Source organism: Falco naumanni, chromosome 1 (genome assembly GCF_017639655.2).
Source record: "Falco naumanni isolate bFalNau1 chromosome 1, bFalNau1.pat, whole genome shotgun sequence".
In the NCBI taxonomy this organism is placed as follows: Eukaryota; Metazoa; Chordata; class Aves; order Falconiformes; family Falconidae; genus Falco; species Falco naumanni.
The window spans coordinates 32,757,265-32,777,377 of record NC_054054.1 but is presented as its reverse complement, the minus strand read 5'-3'; the positions used below and the strand labels follow the sequence as shown (position 1 = coordinate 32,777,377).

Genomic DNA, 20,113 nt, shown 5'->3' with positions numbered 1-20,113 from the left:
TCCTGATGCATTCAGGTTACAGAGGCACAGCCTGTTACAGCCTTCAGCCCTGGAGGCTAGCTCAAGCTGGAGATAGTCACACTTTCACTTCTACAGATCCTCACTGTAATCCTTGAGGTCAGTCATGATGGTGGCTACCATATGGGCCTAAAAAAGTACGGGTCAGTGCTGCTGCTGTGCTCTTCCCCGATGCACCTGATGCACAGACCACAGCCACCCAGTTACACGTTAGGGTCCTGGCAACAGAAGTGCATTCTGAAATATCCCTATATTCACCATTTGCATGACAAGCATAGTTAGTTCACACAGCCTTTGACCCTCTTGGTGTAAAGCGCATGCATTGTCCCAGCCAGTTTCCTAAATGTCCCCAGACAGCGGCTGCGGTGAGTGAACCAAATGGGTTTTCCTCTTCTGGCAGCCTCTGATTCAGTAATCCTAATGTAGAGCGTCTGTGAAACATTTTGGCTGAGGCAGTAAACAAAGTCTAGTCTGCATGGATCCTCTGCAGCAGCGCAAAATGTTTTTGTCTCCACGACTTACGAGAAGAGTAGTGATAAATACAAATAAACCTGGAGTAAGTGTCCTTTTATATGCTAGTATGAAGCTAGATAGGATATTGACTGACCTACTAATCAAGAAAAAATTAATAGCACACATCCACTTTAGCGCAGCAATTGAAATGTTAGAGTATCCACCAAAACCATTTCCTAATTATGGAAAACACGTAGTAACAGCTTGGCAAATACCAGAGCCCCATACGTCAATGCTGCTCGATCAAGCAATTCCTCCTGCTCTGTACCACGTACCTTTGTAACTCGTCTTCAAACATCTACGTTGATACGGGTACATTGCAAAACGCACACAAAGCTGCAAAGGCACCAGGCCGTGAATGGTTAACAGCCACTTAAAATCAACTGAGTCTAAGGGCTGCCACCCTATCTAACACTGTGTTAAGGATGGCCAACAGCAGGTCCTCCTCAACTCCTGTCAGTTGACTGGGTGGCCTGAAAGATTTCCCAACTTCTATTTGGACTGAAGTCAACCCAGAAAATGCCACTTTCTGAAGACAGGTGTCTGTAGTGCGCTAACACAGTGCCCACAGATGTGAATTGCTCAGTACCGGCTGTGTCACTCTCCCAAGGACCGCCTTTCACAATACTGCGAGCGAGGGCTGCTGAAGGTGCATTTCATTGAGGTTTTTGTCCCTGGGAATCTCGGCGCGTCTGCAGTGTGCAGGCTGGATGCAGCAGCACAGCCATGAGCAAAGATTTCGTCTGTTGGCACAAAGACTCGGTGCAGCTGGTGTGAGCTATAATTTACCAGGCAACTTCTACATCTACCAGGACACCAAGAGATAATCATGGAATAGGCCAAGGGGCAAGGGAGCTGAGAGGCTGCAAAATGAGGCTCTGAAATAGCAGTTGCTTTTCTTCCTATTATTTAAGGGGCTGCAGAACTTTAAGAAGTCAAAACCCCACTTAAGTAATTTTCACTGCGCACAATTTTTTACCATTATTTTGAGCACAGGGGACAAAAAAAAAAAAAAAAGAAAAAAAGAAGAAAAACCAAACAGGAAAAAAATTAGAGAGTTCCCTCTTTTTTAGTGCGAGAGACAACGTTCCGGCAGCAATCTTATAATGCAGAGATGACCTTTTTTGATGCTTGGCCGAAATCTCTGATCTTATTAAAGGATAATCTAGTTTTTGACTGAAAAGGTAGATTCTCAGCATCACTCTCAGTTTGTGTTGTGGAGGTCAGTAGCTTATAACTGATGCCATAGACTTCTGAAGTATCCTGCTGATCTGTTACTGCTTTCGTTTGTAAAAATAGCTTCACTCTGTGAACCACCTACTTAAACATGTTTACTTTTGGTAATCTGCATTTTTAAGTTCCTACAGTGGGCTTTTGAAACAATATAAACAATGGTATTAAAAAAAAATATCCTGCTCATTGCAGTTTTCATTTGCCTATAGCGACTGCAATGTCACCTAAAAAAAATGTAATTGCTGAAATGAAGTATATATGCTCTTGCCAATGTTGACATGATAATAAAATCAATGTTTCTGAATATGACATTATGCTTCTAATCTGAGACACATTAGTAGCAAGTGTTCCTGTTATTAATTTATATTTGGCCTTTGGATGATGCCAGATTTAACACTCCACGTCCTAAAACTGTCCTCATCTGACATGCTGATATTTACTGTTTGCCTATACATCTGTAACAGGTGCACCTGCATTGCTAGCACACATTTTACTGTCTTCCCACTGTTATTTGATATGATAGTTATTCCATAAGTATAGCCTTAATTTTACAGTAACATTTAGGAGGATAAAGCAGTCACTAAACACAAAAGGCTAATTACTGTGCGTTATTTCACTCCAACAGAGTTTTTTTCTCTTAGTTCAGGCACAAACAATAAATTAGCTTAACTGCACCGATGATAATGAATCATTATAATTAAGTATAATTCTCCATTAACCTTTTGGATGTTTTAGTGCCTTTGAAGGTAAATTAAAACAAAATAAACAAAAAAGATGACTGGACTTGTGCCATATTAATTATATTAATGAAAATATAATCTGTGTTTTATTTTTAACAAGTTTTTCGAACAGCCAAGGGGGTGAACTCAGGAAAGAAAGAGACTTGACAGAATGTGTGTCATGTGGATTCTCTCTATCAGTCTTCGCAACCTTACTGTACATCACCTTCATTAAGCTGTGAAGCACTGGGGACGCTGATCAGCTACAGTGATACAGGCCTTTATTAAGCAACATGCCATTCTGTCATTATGTGAGCATGAATATAATACCTTTTACGTTGACAGCAAACATTAATGATTCAAAAAATGAAAGCTGCCTCCAGTACCTGCCGCCTGCGGTATTTTAGATCGGTAAAGGTGATCCCCTGAGCCAAAGCAGCACGCAGATGCTAGTATTGCTACAGGAAGTGCAATGCCGGAGCACACTGGTAAAATCCTACCCACAGTTAATCCATCCACCACACAATTAATATTAAGATCAAACCTTTTTTTTTTCCTCTGCACTATGAAAAAGTCATTGACATAAATTATCTATTCTGTTACTAGCTTGAAATTACTGCAGGAACTCTAGTGATTAAAATAAATCTTCAGTATTTCCATATAAGCTGGTTCCTCAATCAGCTCCTAGCAGCATTAGGAATAATACATGATGGAAAAATGAAGCGACGGCAGCTGAGACCCATGCTACAAGCCAGACAACAACCCACAGGATACTCCAGCTACTCAGAAACAATTAGGACTTTGGAGCCAGAAAGTCATCCACTTACAGCCTTGACTCATAATAGCTACAGGACATATGAATTATCCATATCTATTTCACTTTACCAAGAAATCAAAACAAGATAAGAGCAATTACAATATGCAAACAGAAATCAGTGGATACAATGGTAAGCTGCAAATATTTAAAACACAACAAAAAGACCTGAGAATCCCAAGGCATGCTCCACCAGACAGGAAAAATATACTGGAGAACACGGTAACGTTTTTGCTTTAGATGGGTAGCTCTCTACTGCACGAACATCTTATTTAAAAAGCATCGCCTGTAACCTGTTTTTCCCTCCCCCATTGCCCGAGGGGAGCGTTTTAAGCACTTATTCCAAGCTCGCAGCCAGAGGATTAGTTCCTTTGAGCAGGTCTGTATTTGGGATTCCTCTCCATGGGGTCCAAAGAAAGTTTGCCTCGCTTCACAAGTTGCCCGAACTTTCAGGTAACGCTCCATTTTGCTGAATGCAAACATGCAGAAATCCTCAAACCTCACTTTATACTCCAGAGATTACCAGGGAGCTGCTTGCCTTTTATTTTTTTTTTTTTCCCCTTTATGAATCGTAGCCAGCAGAAGCTGTGGATTTGATGTATTGCCGTCTATTTTTACACAAGCAGCAGCAGCAGCAGCGGCAGCAGCAGCAGCAGTTCACAGAGTCCTGCATAAACTCTATTCTCATGGTTCATCCTGTTGTCTCTGCTGTACAGTGGGATTTAACCATTTGTTGGACTACTCGGATTGACTGCGAACCCTGCTCTATGGGACATTAGCTACAACGTCATTATTCCAATACCACAAGAAGCAGGGAAACGTCTCCTTCCAGAAATCTCTTTTAAAAGCATCTAAAGCCAAACAACAGGGTATTCGTTCTTGTGTGCGTGTTTGAATTCTGCAGCTGATAAACCTTTTGACAGAGTACAGTGAAACAAGCAATTAAAAGACGAAGCCACTGGTTAATTTAAACTTCTTTTTTATATCTATCTAATGCTAATCTTATTCTAAATAAACATGGCATTTTTCCAACCAGGCCACTAAACACCACTGGAAAGACTTCAGACACCGATTCATATCAATACCTTAAGCATAAATATTGCATATGACGGGAAAGCGAGCCAGAGGCACATGAAAATAGTTTCCAACTGCAGGAGATACTGATGACAGCAGCTCAGCTTTGATTTGCTCAAGGCATCGCAGAGTAACCTTAAAATAGCAAACTTACTGGAGTTAAGATAAGATTCGGACTTGTTTGCAAAGTATGCCGCCTCGGCCGTCCTGCCAGTCCCCTGACAAGCCCACCGTCCCCGCCGGCCGCCTGCACCCCATGCGCCGCCCACCCCTCACCTCGAGATCACTCCATACAGAGTCCTGGTTGCACATGTCCCACGCCATCCAGCTGCGGAGCGACGGCAGGAAAGCTAGCAAACTACAGTCCAGAGGCAGGCAGGCAGCAGACACTCATGCAGGCAACGAGACCCTCTCTGAGAGTGAACCGAAGGCACCTGTCTTACTACTGTTCCCCGTCACATGACAAAGCTATTAAAAAGTAGGCTGGGCTGTCACTCATCCAGCCTTCTAGTGCCGCTGCTCCAGCCCGTGACGTCACCCAGGGGCAGACCCAGCCTGAAGTGAAGTAAATCTTTGCAAAACCCGCTCAGACCTCGGCGGCCGCGGCACCACGCTGCGATTCAAAGCAGATTTCCACGCCACACCCCCGAAACTCTGCTCCTGCCGTAGCGTAGCTCCTATCCCTCCCCATCCTTTTTAATTTCTTGGCTTGCTTTCTTTTTATACCCCCCCAACCCCCACCCCCCCAGCAAACAACAGGCAGAGCTGTGCTTATTATAAAGAAAACGTGAAGTAACTCCAAGCCGAGCTACAGCCTGCGTGCTCCGAGGAGCCCCAGCCTAACCTTTGCAGCGCCCTCACCGGCTCCCCAGCACTCCTTCCTTTGGAGAGGCTATCCCAGAGTTTGGCAAAAGTTATACCACCTTCCAACATTTTTTTTTTTTTTTCTTTCCCCACTCTGAGATTTTGTACCTCGCCAAGTATTTTGGTTAGGTTAAAGGTTTCTCATGGATAATTGTAACTCAGGTTAGTTTTTCCACCCCAAAAGCAGCAGCAAAACACCCCCCAGGCATTTCTCTGGAATGGAGTAAACAACTATAAAAAAACATTCATACAGTTATCTCACCTGCTACAAGGAGGGAGCCTGATCCCCTTCCGAGCTAGATTACAGTATTTCTCAGCTGCTCTTTAACCACTTCTCTGGCTCTGTGTATTCCCCCTAGAAACAAGGGTTGTTACAAGCAACTGCCACAGTCCTGCCCACAACTGCTCAGACCCCCACTGCCTTTTCCTGCCGGCACCACTGCCTCGGGGTGCCTCTGCGTATAAACACCATGGACCACCCCCCCTGACCTGGACCCTGCATATTCTCGTTGAACGTAAGAAAAAAACTCTTGTCGTGTGAAAACCGGCCAGACTCTTAACAGAAGTGTCTCCTTGCTGAAGCTCTTCCCAGGCAACTGGGGCTACTGCAGGTGCAACCAGTTTATGATGCCCCTTTGCACTGCATACACAACAAACTCCAGGTACCAAACTGAGCTGCAGAGCCTTGCCCACAACAGGCAAAAGCCCCACAAATAAAGGTCTTGTTTAACTGTCCCCACCTGCCTGCTTATTGTCTTAAGTTGCAGGGTTTTTTAATTAACTGGGTGCAAAAAAGTCTAGTGAAATGTAAGCGCTGGCTCCACTGCACTGGGCTACCAGTCAAAGTCACAAAACTATAATTGATCATCCTTCTTGTCATGAAATATTCATTCTCATTGTTATTTGCAAACTTGAGTATTCTAAAGGCTAAATGAATTCAATTACTATACAAGGCTATGGTGATTTTGCTGAGAGAAAAGATAAATAAAAAGAAGTACAATTCTTGAAATAGCCTTTTTCCTGCAGACACTGGAATCTTCAGAAATGGTAGGAGGTCTCAGATACATCCTTAGCTTATTTGCGTTCCCTTGTAATTCATTATTTCAAGTTCTGATAAAATGTACAGTTTTCCCAGCTTGTGCTTAAGTTGCAAATCACATCGCACTGTCATATTTTCAGCAAGCACAGATGACAAAAATGGCATTGTTTTTACTTTACTTAATTAAAAAAAAAACCCACAGCAAAAAACCAAATGACTACAGAAAGCCTTTCCTACAAATGATTAAATTAACGGTATTGCTTTGCTCTCATGACGAAAAAAAACTCATTTCCTTCCCAATTATATGCTGATTTAATGATAAAACTTCAGCAAATTATTAAGATCTGGGGCAAAGATGAGTACCTCTGCCCCCCGAACAGTCAACTGTGAAATAATGCTGGGCACCTGCCTGCCTGGAGTAGTGTCGGTTCTTATTAATTATTATCTGTGGATCCATGGTTGGTGGAATATTCTCCTTCAATACCTACTTATAATTGTGTTCATTGACTGTGCCGAATCCATCACCTCTTTTTTTTGAAGTTTCATTCACACCTTTTATAGAAATGTATTTACACTGGAACATTTCATATTGCTGTTTTGGGTATTTTGACCTGCTCATGTTGTTTCTATTTTCTACATTTCCACTTCACTGCTTTCCCTTCAAATTAGCAAGTTAACTGATAAATATAAACTGTGACCTTAGTGGTGCTCTCACCATACAAGCTCTAGAGATTGGAGAACTGTCTTAGTGCGCTACAGACAGTGCAAGCAATAGGTAATAATAACTAAGTCCCCCAGAGCTTTTCTATGGCCCTGTCCACATTATGGCTTGAACTTTGCTGGCAGTTCCAGCGTGACCTGGAAGGGATGCCAAGCACGATTTCAACTACAAAAGACTGCAAGGTTTCAACAAGGCTTCCCCATTGCTTGGCAAGTATTTCTTTTTTTCTTTTTTTTTAAATCAAAGTGTCTAACCCCAGACAGGGGTTTACTCACTAGGATCTTTCTTTCACATGTTTTAATGTGTTTTTTTGAGCGCAGCGCCTGTAAGAGGAGGAAAGTGAGGAAGGCAGGCAGTTGCAGCGGTGGTGTAGTTTGGAAATGGTGCAGCCTCAGCATATGTAAATGAAGCCTGTGAAACCCAGCCAGCACCTAGGCTGCTCTTCTCAAAGGAAACCTTGTCTTCTGAACATTCCCTAGTAGCTTTAGCAATGATCTCCCCTCGTGTTTTGACAACACAAAAGAATTGCACAAACATCTTTTGTGGGGCAGTATCTGAGCGCGCACACACGTTATTTGGTTCCACAACAAACACACACAAAGAAAACCCTCTTTCAGCCGGTAAAGTCTGTGGGTCCGTTTGACCCAATCTGCCCCACTGAAATGTCCGCCATCAGACCACTTCCTCCACCACTGCACTTCCTCTGTTTTCAGGGTACTTCGTACCTAGTCTCAGCGATTCCCAAATTTTGCCTTTTCTTCCTCAAGGGCCATAATTCAAGAAAGTTCCAGCAAGCCTTCCAACACCATTTGGGCACAAATTCCCAAATCCGAACACATCTTTTAACAGGGCTGGAAGGTATGGCTGCCTGCAACAACAAGGAATAGAATTCAAAGACTGAAGCCTTCAAGTCCTCCGTTCTTGACTTTTTCCTGGATTCAACGTTCATTTTATCTCTTCCTCCTCTTTTTTCACCCACATTTTCTAACTACGGTCATGGTTTTTTCCCCTGTGATTTCAATTTCTCAAAGAAGCTACTGATTTTGGAGCCCCCATGATTTTGAAATCCAAAACCTAGTCCCTTCACCACGGCACAGAGGAAGGAATTTTTTTCCTTGCCCCCAAGACTGTGTATGGTATGTGCTGATTTTCAGCAAAGTTTGCTACTTTTCCCATGGAGTAAAGACAACCAAACTCATATATAAAAAATAGTGCTGGAGTTTCAGCAAGCTGAGGTTTGCAAACCAGTTCTTATACCAGTTCAACCCCTTCTGCTCAGCCCTCCAAGACTGAACAGCCTTACAGCAGCAGATCAGCCGACTGCTGTATATGGAAGAGCAAACTGCACTCCAAAGGTGTGTTAGCGTGAATGGTGTTCTATATAAAGTATATGTACCCTATTAATTTTTTATTAGAAATCTTCTTTCTCTGCATCTTTACTCTTATTTTTTGCACAGTCCTGTATTTGTTTTCCAGTCCATTCTCTCTGTTCCGTGTATATCCTATTTGTTTGCTGATTTTGTTTTTCCTTCTCAGCTTCTTTTCCTTATTTATCCAGTTCATCCTACCCAGAATACACCCTCAATAGCATAAGCCAGTGAGTCAAACTCCTTGAACTTCTGGGTTCATCGGTGCAGTAATTCTACAATGGAATAAAGCAGTGTGCCCTCTTCAATTTTGCCAGGGCAGTTATGAACTAAGATTTTGGGGTTTTTAACAGAGAAAAACCACAATGGTGCTCTGTACTAGCTCTCGAAAAAAACTCAAGAGATCTGGGCCAAATTAATTCCTGGCCCAGCTCTGGGCCGCAGGCTGCTGTCTGAGGAGCTGTATATTAGAGTCCAAAATAACTTTCTCCGAACAGTGACGCATTACTGACATTACTGACACCAGGCTGAATTCTGCCACACCTGCCTCCACAGACTGAGGGCTCAAATAAGCAGCAGGGAATGCCAGGGGAAATGGCTTCCTTGTTCACATGCAAATGGACCTGACTGTGAATATTCACTATTAGTGCAGATTAGCTGATTATCAGTGTTAACCAGGCTCACAGACATGCAACACGCTTTGTAACTCGGTGCTTGTTGTAAAAGCTTGTAAGAGTGCTTAAGTGAAGCAGGAGTACAGGTACCCGCTACAAGAAATCTTCCTAAATTTTCCTCATACCTCCCTGAACATCTCCCTCTTCACAAGCATATTTCACTTATTCATTATTAAAGCAGGAAAGCAAAGTCACTCCAGCTGGTTACATAAAAAAATACATTTGTCACTTGTTTCCCCCCAACATTTGCAGCATATGTTCTCCAGGACCCACATTTGCTATGATTTGCAGGAAAATCCAGCTTGTCAGGCCTGTTAAAAGCAGCATGAACAATGTCTTTCACTCGGGTTCGCAGAGAGACTAATCTGTAAAAGAGCATCTACATTTAAATTTATGACCCCTATATGTTTCAGAAACCGTACCATGTGAACACATCATTTTCATGGGGAGGCTTTAGTGTTGTTTGAGCACAGATGCCCAGGCAAACCAAGGAAACAGATTCCTGTTTTGCAACTTCTTGCACATTGGCAGAGCAGACAGAACCACATCAAAATCACAGACCGTTGCAGATCATCATCATCTCTCCTTTACTCACCTCACTGCTGATAGTTCCTTGGAACAAAAGAAATCATAAAGTTCTTCCCTCCTCCTCCTCCTCCTCCTCTCCCCCCTTACCCTTCCACACATTCAAGTCCCTGGAGAGAGACCAAAACTTGCTCATGTCTGAGATTATTAGACCTAGGGAATAGCTTCTGGTTCAGCAGCTGGGGGCATCCCTCACCACACTCAAGCTGTGCCCTTCCTCTCCCCCTCACAGCCTTGCTGAGATGCTCACACCCCTTCTGGGGATGGGCAATTGTCTTCTCCAGCCTCAGCCACAGAGGGTAGAACGTGGGGAAGCTTCAGGGATGCATCTTGTACTTGTAACTCTCTGCAGGGCTCTGGAAAACCCCGCCCAGATCCTTCTCGTTACCCCTATTACCATCCACCTTGCACCATCTTCCCTGGGGCACCTAGACTATTACCCTGGAGCCCTTGTTTCCCAACTCATTCATAATTAATACCAATCTAATTTTTATCGACTTTTCCTGAGAGGGATCTGAAGAAGATGATCCCAGGAAAAACCACCATGGATTCAATAACTTAAGGCACAGAACAGATTCCCTGATGCAACTGTAAGCAATGTGGTGGGAGCCAAGGCTGTTCCAAAGCTACCATTCTTTTCTGAGGCTGCCATCGGCTGTCACACTGCATGTGGGGCTTGCCTTGCCACCTGGCCATTTAGCCACCAAGCCATGACCTCCCAGCTTGGAGGGAAGCTGTCGTGCCCAGGCTGCCACAGCAGCGCAGAACACGCTGCCTGCCAGATCCACGCCAAGGCTCACAGTAGCTAGTGGAAGAAAAAAAAAAATCTATAATCTCCATAACCTAGCCTAACTGCTCTCTAAAATGGCTGGGAAGGCGATTGCAGTGGAGCACACGCAAGTCTGCAGCGCAGCACTGGCGAAAAGAGTAACCTTTAAATACTTTAAAATCAAATCTTGTTTTACACAAAACCGCTATGGTAAAGTCGATGTGAATGAAACACCTTTGAGTGAAGGAACAGAGGGAAAGGCAGTGGACAGCTTTAGTGCCTCCTAGCAATTTTTTTTAATAAACTAGAGATGACAGACAGCCTTACCAACACATCTCTCATCTTCAAATAAGACTTTCTTCAGACAGAGCTCTGTGGAACTGAGTCAGCTTTTTTTCTTGGGCCTAGCTTTTGGCATTTTTCATATTAAAACAACGTATAATGTGGAAATAATTCTGAAATGTAGTAATCTGATGGGATATTAGCAACACAGACCACAGATTTGCTGCGCTACAAATTTAGACAAACAAAATAAAATGAAGATATCACACAAAAGAACCTGAGTTGTTGTTTTGTGGGTCTTTTTTTAAAATCTGCTTATGCTCCAAGTCACCCTTTATAGGGTTATGCCTGGCTGCAGAGGAGGGCAAGCTCCTGCAGAGACTGCTGTCAGTGGGCAGCAGCCAACACTCACTGCTTGGCCTCTGATGGTCCCGGACTGCTGCAAAATGTCCCCTTCCCCAGCTGCCCACAGCCCCTGCACCCCGTTTTCCTGAGTCAGCCAAGGACAGGCCAAGAGGAGATGGGGTCATCTCACCGCAACAGCCAATGCAGTCTCACACAGACACGCTCCTGAAGGATCAGCTTCGCTTGACCTCTTAACTAGTAGTTCCTGCCAGCCAAAATTAAGCCCTGAAGTTATTTTTAGCCAGAACCCTTCATGAATTGCAGTTAACTTGCAATATGCAAACTAGTGACTAGTGCTAGAGGAATCCCTATGGGTTTTGTGGTTCCACTCTCTGCTCAAAAGTCCAATTATTCATTTTTCTTGGAGCTGCAATATTCATCTAAAAAAGTTGCACAAATGGCAAGAGATGTCATCCTCCCTCCATCCCCAATTCAGATAACTGAAATAAAGGAAGATAAGCATTTAGCCCAGGGGTTATTAGCTGTACAAAGTGCAGCTGTAAACCTTTGGAGGCTGACCCTCCTCCAGCGATGCTTTAGAGGAGAAATTTGTCAGTACTTACACCATTGACTCAGAGCCAAACAAACTAGTGCAGAGATAGAACAGGAGAACTGCTAGCCGGGTTTGGGCTGAGCTACTCTTTTATTGTTATTTTATTCTACCAAATCATTTTCCTGCAATACCTGTACAAGAAAATGCAGTACAGTAAAAGGGGAGTTAAAGTGGCTGGAAGGGGTGATTGCTCTAAATCTTTTGGAAAGGAATGGGAATTTTTAAATGGATTTAGGCAGGCTTTGAATCAGACTTTATCACAGAAGATGGGACCGAGACAGTTCAAAGCAGAAACTCCTCTATACATTTCCACCTTTTTTTTATTTTCGTACTACTCAGGCGTCCCTAGCTTTCCCCTGTGAATGGAACAGCGATAAAAGTGCTGAGATTGCATCAGCTATCACCATTTTGGATATCTTTGTTCCCAAGAAATTTAGTATTTGGCTGAACATCCTTTGCCCTGGGGCATTGGTTAGTCTCATAATTATTTTGTAAGTGGGTACCAGTGAAGATTCATACCACCTCCCAAAAAGGGCTATGACTATACTTTCATTACTTCATGCCAATCAACAGAGAAGACAAGTTTGCTACTTTCATGTTCGTCCCTAATAGAGCTCTACCATTGTAAAATTCCCTGACATCTGACAATTAAACATTATTTGTTGTCTCTGCTCTGTTAACTCCACATGCAGAACAGCAAGCCAGGGTAACGCATTTAACTAAAAACATTGAAAGGACTGTGTAGGATTCACACTGAAATAAAGACTTTGCTGGAGTGCACCTTTACCTTTTGCCTGTTGCAGGCTCCCCTTTCCTCTCTGAGGAACAAAGCACCAAGTAAAAATAGGAAACTGTCTGAACAGAAGATTATTTTAATTTATGTAGCAAGTTACTATGCAAAAAAAACCCTCTGAAAAAAACAGCAAACCAACGCCAAAGAGCACTTCATCATAATATTATTACCAATTTATTAAACTGAGATTGCATAGACTGGAGAAATGAGTGTGACACATCCCCAGGGTTTTCTGGAGGTAGACCTCCAGCTGTTTCATTCTCACATGCAGTCCTGTTTACAAAGACGTGGAAAAATGTTTGTGCTTCAGTTCAATGCAACGTAATTTTACATTGTTTGCAGATTTTCTTTAAGGCAGGGTAGGAGTGGGCACAGCAAGCCAAAGATGCGTGCTTTGGGGAGAGAGGGCTACCATCTTCCAGGGAGAGGTGGTAACACACGGCAGTTGTTAATTTATATCCTGGACAATGCTATAAATCGAAGCATCGCTGACAATTCCTGCCCAGTAAACATGCTCAATTTCATCTCCTGTAAAAAGGCGAGCAGGCACTAAATAGCAACACATTTTGATTTTCATTTAGCCACTTTAATGATAGGTGATGTTAGCGGAAAAGATCATTTATCTTCAGATTTATTTTATATGAGATAAAAGGCCTTGCCAATTTTTTAAAATTCATTTACACAAGTGAATAAATCTTCCCAAACAATAAGTGGGAAAGTCATATTTCTTTAACTTTGCTAAAATCTGAAAATGCTGATCTTGGAATGAAATAGACAGTACTGGCATTTTAATCAAGAACATAGGCTCCTCTTCTAAATAAGAGGCACAGCTTTACTTCAGAAAAAAAAAACCAACATCTCCAATTCAGAGAACAGCCTTTCTAATGCATTTTGTCAAAAATCTCTGACAAATCAGGAGAGACACGTTTAATTTTTATATCACCTTCATTTTTAGATCAGTCCCAATGTGAAGGCTACCTAAAAATAGACCGAACCTAACCTTTCAAATATCTATACTGCTGCATACCAGAAACACAAGCTTTCAGTGCCTCTCACAGCTTTCAGAGCCTTGTGCTGTGCCTGTCCTCTCCTCTAGCACTCCATCCCATGTTGCATATTGTGCCCAGGCACAAGACAAGCTGCAAGTTGCAATGTGCAGTGCGTTGCAATATGTGATAGGCGTTCATTCAGGACATGCAGCAAGATCATCAGAACCAGCCTTCCCTTTTGGCTGTTTCAGTTTGCCACAAAAAGGACACCAGCAACACTGAACCTAGTAAGTGGGGATGTGAAAATGAATCTGTGCCAGCTGACCCAGCAGCTCTGCTCAGAAAAAGCAAGCTGTCTGGTTTGCAACATACCACTCTTAAAAATATGAAGGGGAACAATAAGCTCCTTTGTCTTATTGTTTGAAGGCTTGCAGACACACTTGTACCGGTTTAAGATGAGACTTTCCAACACTGCACTGAACTCTGAGTGACTGGTGTGAAATTACAAGACAGCAGAATACCTGGTAACTCTTTCTTTGCATTGCACTTTCTAAATTGTGATTCTGCTTGGCCTTAACAGTATAGGTCAAATTCATCCCAAGCACAATCCCAGCAACTTCAGGTCAGTGGTACCTGAAAAATCAATAACATTTAAGTTGATGAAGTTATAACAAGGGTGATTTTGACCCAGGCTGTAGTAATGCTTACTTTTATTGTACATATTCTTCACTGGGTATTATGCTTCAGTGAATGTATTTTCATGTTCTCTACTGCTAAACACGTCGCTTAGCAGGTCCTGAAGCCACACCGGGAGCTGGAACAGGAGAAATCTGTACTAAACCAGGTTGTGGGGCTGCCCTGGAGGCTTTGAGTGACTGTGACTTTTGCTTACACGAAATAGAAAATCACCTTTGTACCAGTTGTTAGCTAGCTACTCCTAGCAGGAACGAGCTTGAAAGGGCTTGCTTTTCTTTGTTGACTGTCATGCTCTGCACCGGCAGAGTCAAAAGTTTATCAAGGCATTTTACTCTGTAAAAAAATAAACAAAATAACTTATACTGATCAAACAATGAAACAAAACAGCAACAGACTAAATGAGTTCTTTCAAAGAATTTTGGATGGAAAATGTCTTACCTGCTGACAGGGAGGCAAGAATAGCAAAACAAAGGCAGAGGAATAAAAACTATTCAATAAAATATCAATTTCATTATCGCCACCTATTCAACTTAATTTTCTTGGCATCCATATCCCTAATGCAGGTTTGTGATAGATCGTACAATCATTTTTTAATTAAGCCCTACTGTGCTTTGTATTAAGAACAAGGCAGTAGACATTATGGCACAATATATCTACCAAAATATTTAATGCTTATCCTTTTCATTGTGGTATTTAAAAGTTGTTCTCTAAGGAGGTGGTATCAGTATTTAACAACATTCTTGACAGCAAGTATAAAAACCAGAAAGCTTCATACTTAATCTAGCCATGTCAAAACTGAAACCCCTTAAAATAATTGCTTTCTGAATATATGGTATTTCCATTGCATTATTTTATTATTACCCAGCTTTCAACATCTTCAGATTCAAAACTTGTTCCCTTTCCTACATACTGATGAGATACAAAGTAGCAGAAGGATAGGAAATTGACGTTTGACCAGTACAGTTGAATGGTACATGAAACATGTTACATGAGATATTTAATAAGAAGCTGTAGAAGACTGGAAGTTTCCTGGGGTGGTAGTATTCGGGGTTTAGGTCTTTTTTGGGTATATTACAGCTCTGCAGCTTGTGATGGGGCAGATCATGTAAAAGAATAGCAGCTCTTTTTCCAGTAGAGTACTGGCACTTTTCAGAGGGCTACATTCACTTTAATTACTAAAATGTACCCACCTTCTTCTTCCAAGGAAGAAAAGACTGTTGTTGCATATATAATGTGGTTTTAGTTTTTAATGCCAGAAATGAATCAGTAAACACAGTTACATTATGGTATACTATTTCTTATTCTGTACCCATAGTAACCAAATTAATCTCAAGGCGCTGCTGGCATTAATTCAATCTGAAGCTCATATTTTGGATTTCACATAGGTGCCTTCATCCTATTCTTCTTCTCAACTAATAAAATGTTAATATATGGCAATATATTTATTTCTGGTTCAGTTCAAGTTGAGGAGTGCAGTACTTTGCAGAAACCTAATTAATATCAATCATATATTACAACACTGTGTGGTTTAGTTTACAAAAAAACCCACCACCACAGCACTAGCACATGAGGATGAAATAGATGACCCAAGAATTCATTTCTAGCTGTAACTTCTCTGCCTCTAGGATAGGGATGGCCAGTTTTTCCTTACCCTTCAATGTTAATTTAAAAAAATCCATAATATACAGCCCAGAACTACACTAAATACATAAAATATCCTAAAAAAAAATGAGAGGAAGGAGATCTTGGAGCATGAGATACCACTAACTTCCTCTGTACCACCATAAGTTGGGTGTGCACTGGCAAGAAGTTAGATCCTGTGGTGACCCAACAGTGCTGTCTTCAGCAACACCCGCTGGGATGGTTTTTCCACTGGGACATACCAGCCCCAGTGAAAAAAAATCCAATTGTTAGTGAAAGTGCATATCCACAGCTCAGGAGTTACACCTGAACTGCTCAGGAGACATAAGCAGCTCCACAAGCGTGGTGTGGCCATCCTACCCTGGAACACTGCAAAAAGAAATGCAGTTCTTTTCTCGGGGCTTAATTTAGGCAACCCGAGACTCCAGGCATACTACTAATCCAAAGCCTCAAAATCTGATGTACCCCACACAGTTAGACAGGCTTTGCAGAAAGGTTCAAGGGCAGTTTACATTTCTTGGAGCCTTTTTTTCCCCAGCCGCTGGCAGTCCCATTGACTCCCAGGAGCACTAGTGTCCCCAAGTATTCTGGTGCTTTCAAAATGCCCACCTACAAGAAATTATTGCACTGAACCATGCCCAGCTGAATCCAACCACTGCCAGAGCAGCAGGGCCAGATTCTGTCATTCTTATTCACCACACACAATAAGCAGTCCCATCAAAAGCGTAAACTGGCTTGAGGAGTTAAGGTGATATTTGTGAACGAGCAAAGGAAGCATGGGTGAGCTGTGACTCACCCGGTGAAGAGGCTCGCTCCTAAAAGAGACACCATCATGCAGCACTGCTCTGCATGGAAGCTCAGGCCTCAAGCTGTATATGGGTCATACAGCTGTAGCAAAGCTTGACTTTGGCTTACAAAGATCCCATGTTCTGGCAAAAGTCACAGGGACTTTTGAGCAAGCCTACAGCCTGGTTACACTGGCAGCCCCATGCCCACCACTGGACGACACAGAAGACTCAGTGGGTCCATTCGGCAGGCACACCACTCAAAGCTGTATGAAAAGATGCACAAGCCCAGGACTTTGCAAAAGCACCCTGCCCCATCTAAAAAAAACCTGCACACCCCAGAACTGCATCAAGCGTCTGGGGTTCACAAAGCCCTCCTGATCATTTCAGGTTCTGTGCCAGTAACAGAGCAGTAGAGCTCTCAGGGGCCCTAGCGTGCCCCTAGGCATTTATGCAGGGCTCCCACTGGCCTTGAGCACCGCCTGTATACTGCATCCAAGGGCACAATATAGTCCTTCACTTGTTACCAACTGCTACAGAACAAGAATTCCTAGAATGGCTCAAACACATACCAATTCAAAAATGGGTACTTTCAGACTTCTTCTTCTCTATTCCAAATTATGTGCTTTGCCAGCTTCAAAAAAACAGATGGAAAATTCGTCCCTAAATGTGCACCCTTGTGATCATTCCAAAAGGAAAGCAGCACCAAGTAGCTTAAAACGTTTGCTAGAAAAACTCTTTTCCATATCATGCAAATAGCAGACAAAAATAACTGCTAGGCAATTGATATACATACAAATATTGGTTATTTTAAACAGTAATTTGTTATTGAGGACATCTCACTGAAATATTATAATATTCAATTTCCTCTGCATTTGCATGGAAAAGGAGCTGGAGAGCGCATGATCATTCATTTAACTATTACATAAATACGTCTATCATAAGATCACACGGCTTTCAAGCCAGAGTTCAAACACATGTTTAATGCATGAGAGTATGATGAAGAAACTTGTGAACTCACGGGTCTCGTAGCCCAACCTCAATCAGATACGAGCTTGGTGTAAATATGTACAGTATCATGTGCTTTCCAATAGGACTGTGTCTCCAGGGAGCAGTCTGACATCAGCAAAGGAGACAGGTGGTTCCCTTTCTAACCCAGGGGCGGGGAAGGAGTTAAGACACTGTGTAAATATAGCGATATTTTTCCCTTGGTGTTTTGCTATGGTTTACATCCCTTAATGAAACTTCAGTGCATGAACAATTCTCATAACATCTTTGCTACAAATCAGCGAGTGGATGTCATGTCCTAAGATATATATAACCCTAAAGGTAGTGGTAAGTGATACCGTTTGGCAGCCTTGGTTTAGAAGTGCTTAAGATTTTTGCCTTTTGGTTTGCTAAGAAAGGAGTTGCAAGAAGCCACAAAAACCCGGTTTCCTTGCTCTAAATGTATCCCTTTCCTATGGCAGGTCACTGTTCCTAATAATGCCCGTTAAGAATGACAAACAACAGTCAATCATAGGCACAGAGCAGGTCACAACTGCTTTTAGCTAGCTTAACTTTGTAAACTCTTAACAGGGTGAGATACGCTAAACCCTGCACAATCCACGGTGGTTTGATTCTGAATCTCACATTACAGGAATTCACATATACACTAGCATGCATATAGAATAACCCAATTCGGACTTTCTTTTCTATCTGTACATAGATACTTTTTTACACAGTGACAGCCACTGCCTATTTTCTTTTGTTGCATTTCCTTAGAAACACAAATCTTGTTCCTTGGCAGCAGTTGCTGTAAGTGCTGTACCACATGCCCAAACTAGTTCTCACTCACAGCTTTAATTCACAGTAAGTGGCACGAAAGGAGGTCAACACTTCTCAGAAACCACTTTCAGTTCTTTGCCGCTTCAGTATCTATTCTATAAAGCCATCCGCCCTAACAGAAAGAAAGCTGTTTCTCATATTGCGTCCCTTGCTTTTTTATTATTGTCATCTTTATGGAATGGGCTGCAGAATATATGATGGAATAAAAGAAGATTATTCCTGGAATCACATTCCTGGTCTTCCTTTTGCAAGATCCTTAAACCATATGTGAAAAAAAAAAAAAAAAAAGCTTTCCCCAACAGAACCAAAATGTCCCTTTTTTTTCCCATGCAAAAAGACTTTATATAAATGGCATCTTGCAACACAGTGTAAATCATTGTGTCTTACTTTCAGTTCAATTTGCTTGCTTACAGAAAGATTATTGTTTTTATCAACCTAACCAACACATCATGGTGGTTGAAAATCAAACAACCTTCTTTTTGCCATGATGCATCACTGGCATGAGGAATGGCCTTGCTGACAATATTTTGCTGTCACATTTGCCTCTACAGCTTCACTGCCTTCTCTGTGATCAATGAAAACAGATTTTGATCTCATCTATTTCATTTCAGACCATATTCTGCCCTGAGGCACATGAGTACAACCTATCATAGTTATAGTGGCAATTGGGGCAGAATTTGTTCCTTTCCTGACAATTCAATATGTGATTCATGAACCAGAATTGAATCCAACTCTCCTTTCCTAGGGCTCCACTGGTTCTTTGGCATTAGCATTGGTAAAAAAGCAGAAGAGATGAATTTATGTTGGTCATATCAGCAGAACTGGCTGGGTAGTCAATAATCAGACTGCTCAGCAAGATGTTACCAGACCAAAAGTTTGTTACTGTATTTTATTTACACAGCTTATTCTGTAGTCTCTTTTCTTTCTTCACTTATCCCTCTGTTGTTTAACTAATGGGATCGTAAGACTTGAAAAACACCTCCTAGTCTTGAACATTTCTAATTGGCATAATAAAGTAAACAGAAAAAAAAAAATCCTCTCCACAGCCACCACCTTAAAAAACACAAACCCATACTGTAGAGGCATGAAGCTGGGTTAATTAGCATTGATAATATACAACTGTGGGCTGTCTTAGGGGTGGTGGATTGGCCGATGTAGATAAGGTGTAGCTGTGGCTGGTTCTGTTAAGTGGTTGAGAGCCAACGAAGAGGGAGCAGCCGGGGAAGAGAGGGGAAAGAAGCAGAGAGAAGAAAGAACGCACGCTCTTGGTGAGAAGGCAGCAGAGGGACTGGCATGAAGAGTACGTTGGTATGAAATGGTAAAAGACCTTGTTACAGCTTAATAGTTTGGAGAGTGCTGCGACACCATACCACTAGATGTGGCATACTTAATCTATTTGCAGGGTATGCAGTTGCAGGCAATAACCGGATGATCAAGTTTCCCATTAATCCCCAAGACAATGGACCACTTTTGAAAATACAGACTCCATTTATATTCACACATCCCTCTGTGGGCCAACACCTGCATGCATTCTTTCATACAACTCACTGCACAGGCGATGTGAGAATGTTTCAGCACACGAGGTACGGAACGGAGGCACACAAATGCCACCTGAGATGTGCAGCACTCTGCTGATCAGTGTATGTTGTGGGGCACTCTCTGTGCACAGCCTACAGGAGGAGGTGAGTCTGGTTGAGACTATCCGGGGAGCTTTGGCCCTTCAGAGCTAGCAGTGGAAGCTCATGTTTTGGA

General features: G+C 42.3%; 1 protein-coding gene across 2 annotated transcripts in view; it reads right to left on the bottom strand.

Annotated features, from left to right (window-relative positions):
* The window catches only part of PPARGC1A (PPARG coactivator 1 alpha), a 372,842-nt gene that overhangs the window by 62,480 nt on the left and 290,249 nt on the right, over nt 1-20,113 (bottom strand). The window contains exon 1 of one of the 2 annotated variants that reach the window (XM_040588291.1): nt 4,648-4,852. The exons of the other annotated variant lie outside the window; for it this stretch is intronic. Coding sequence (XP_040444225.1) covers nt 4,648-4,695 — 48 coding nt within the window. The 5' untranslated portion in view covers nt 4,696-4,852. Of the gene's footprint in view, nt 1-4,647; nt 4,853-20,113 lie in introns of those variants that run through there. 2 annotated transcript variants of the gene reach the window in all.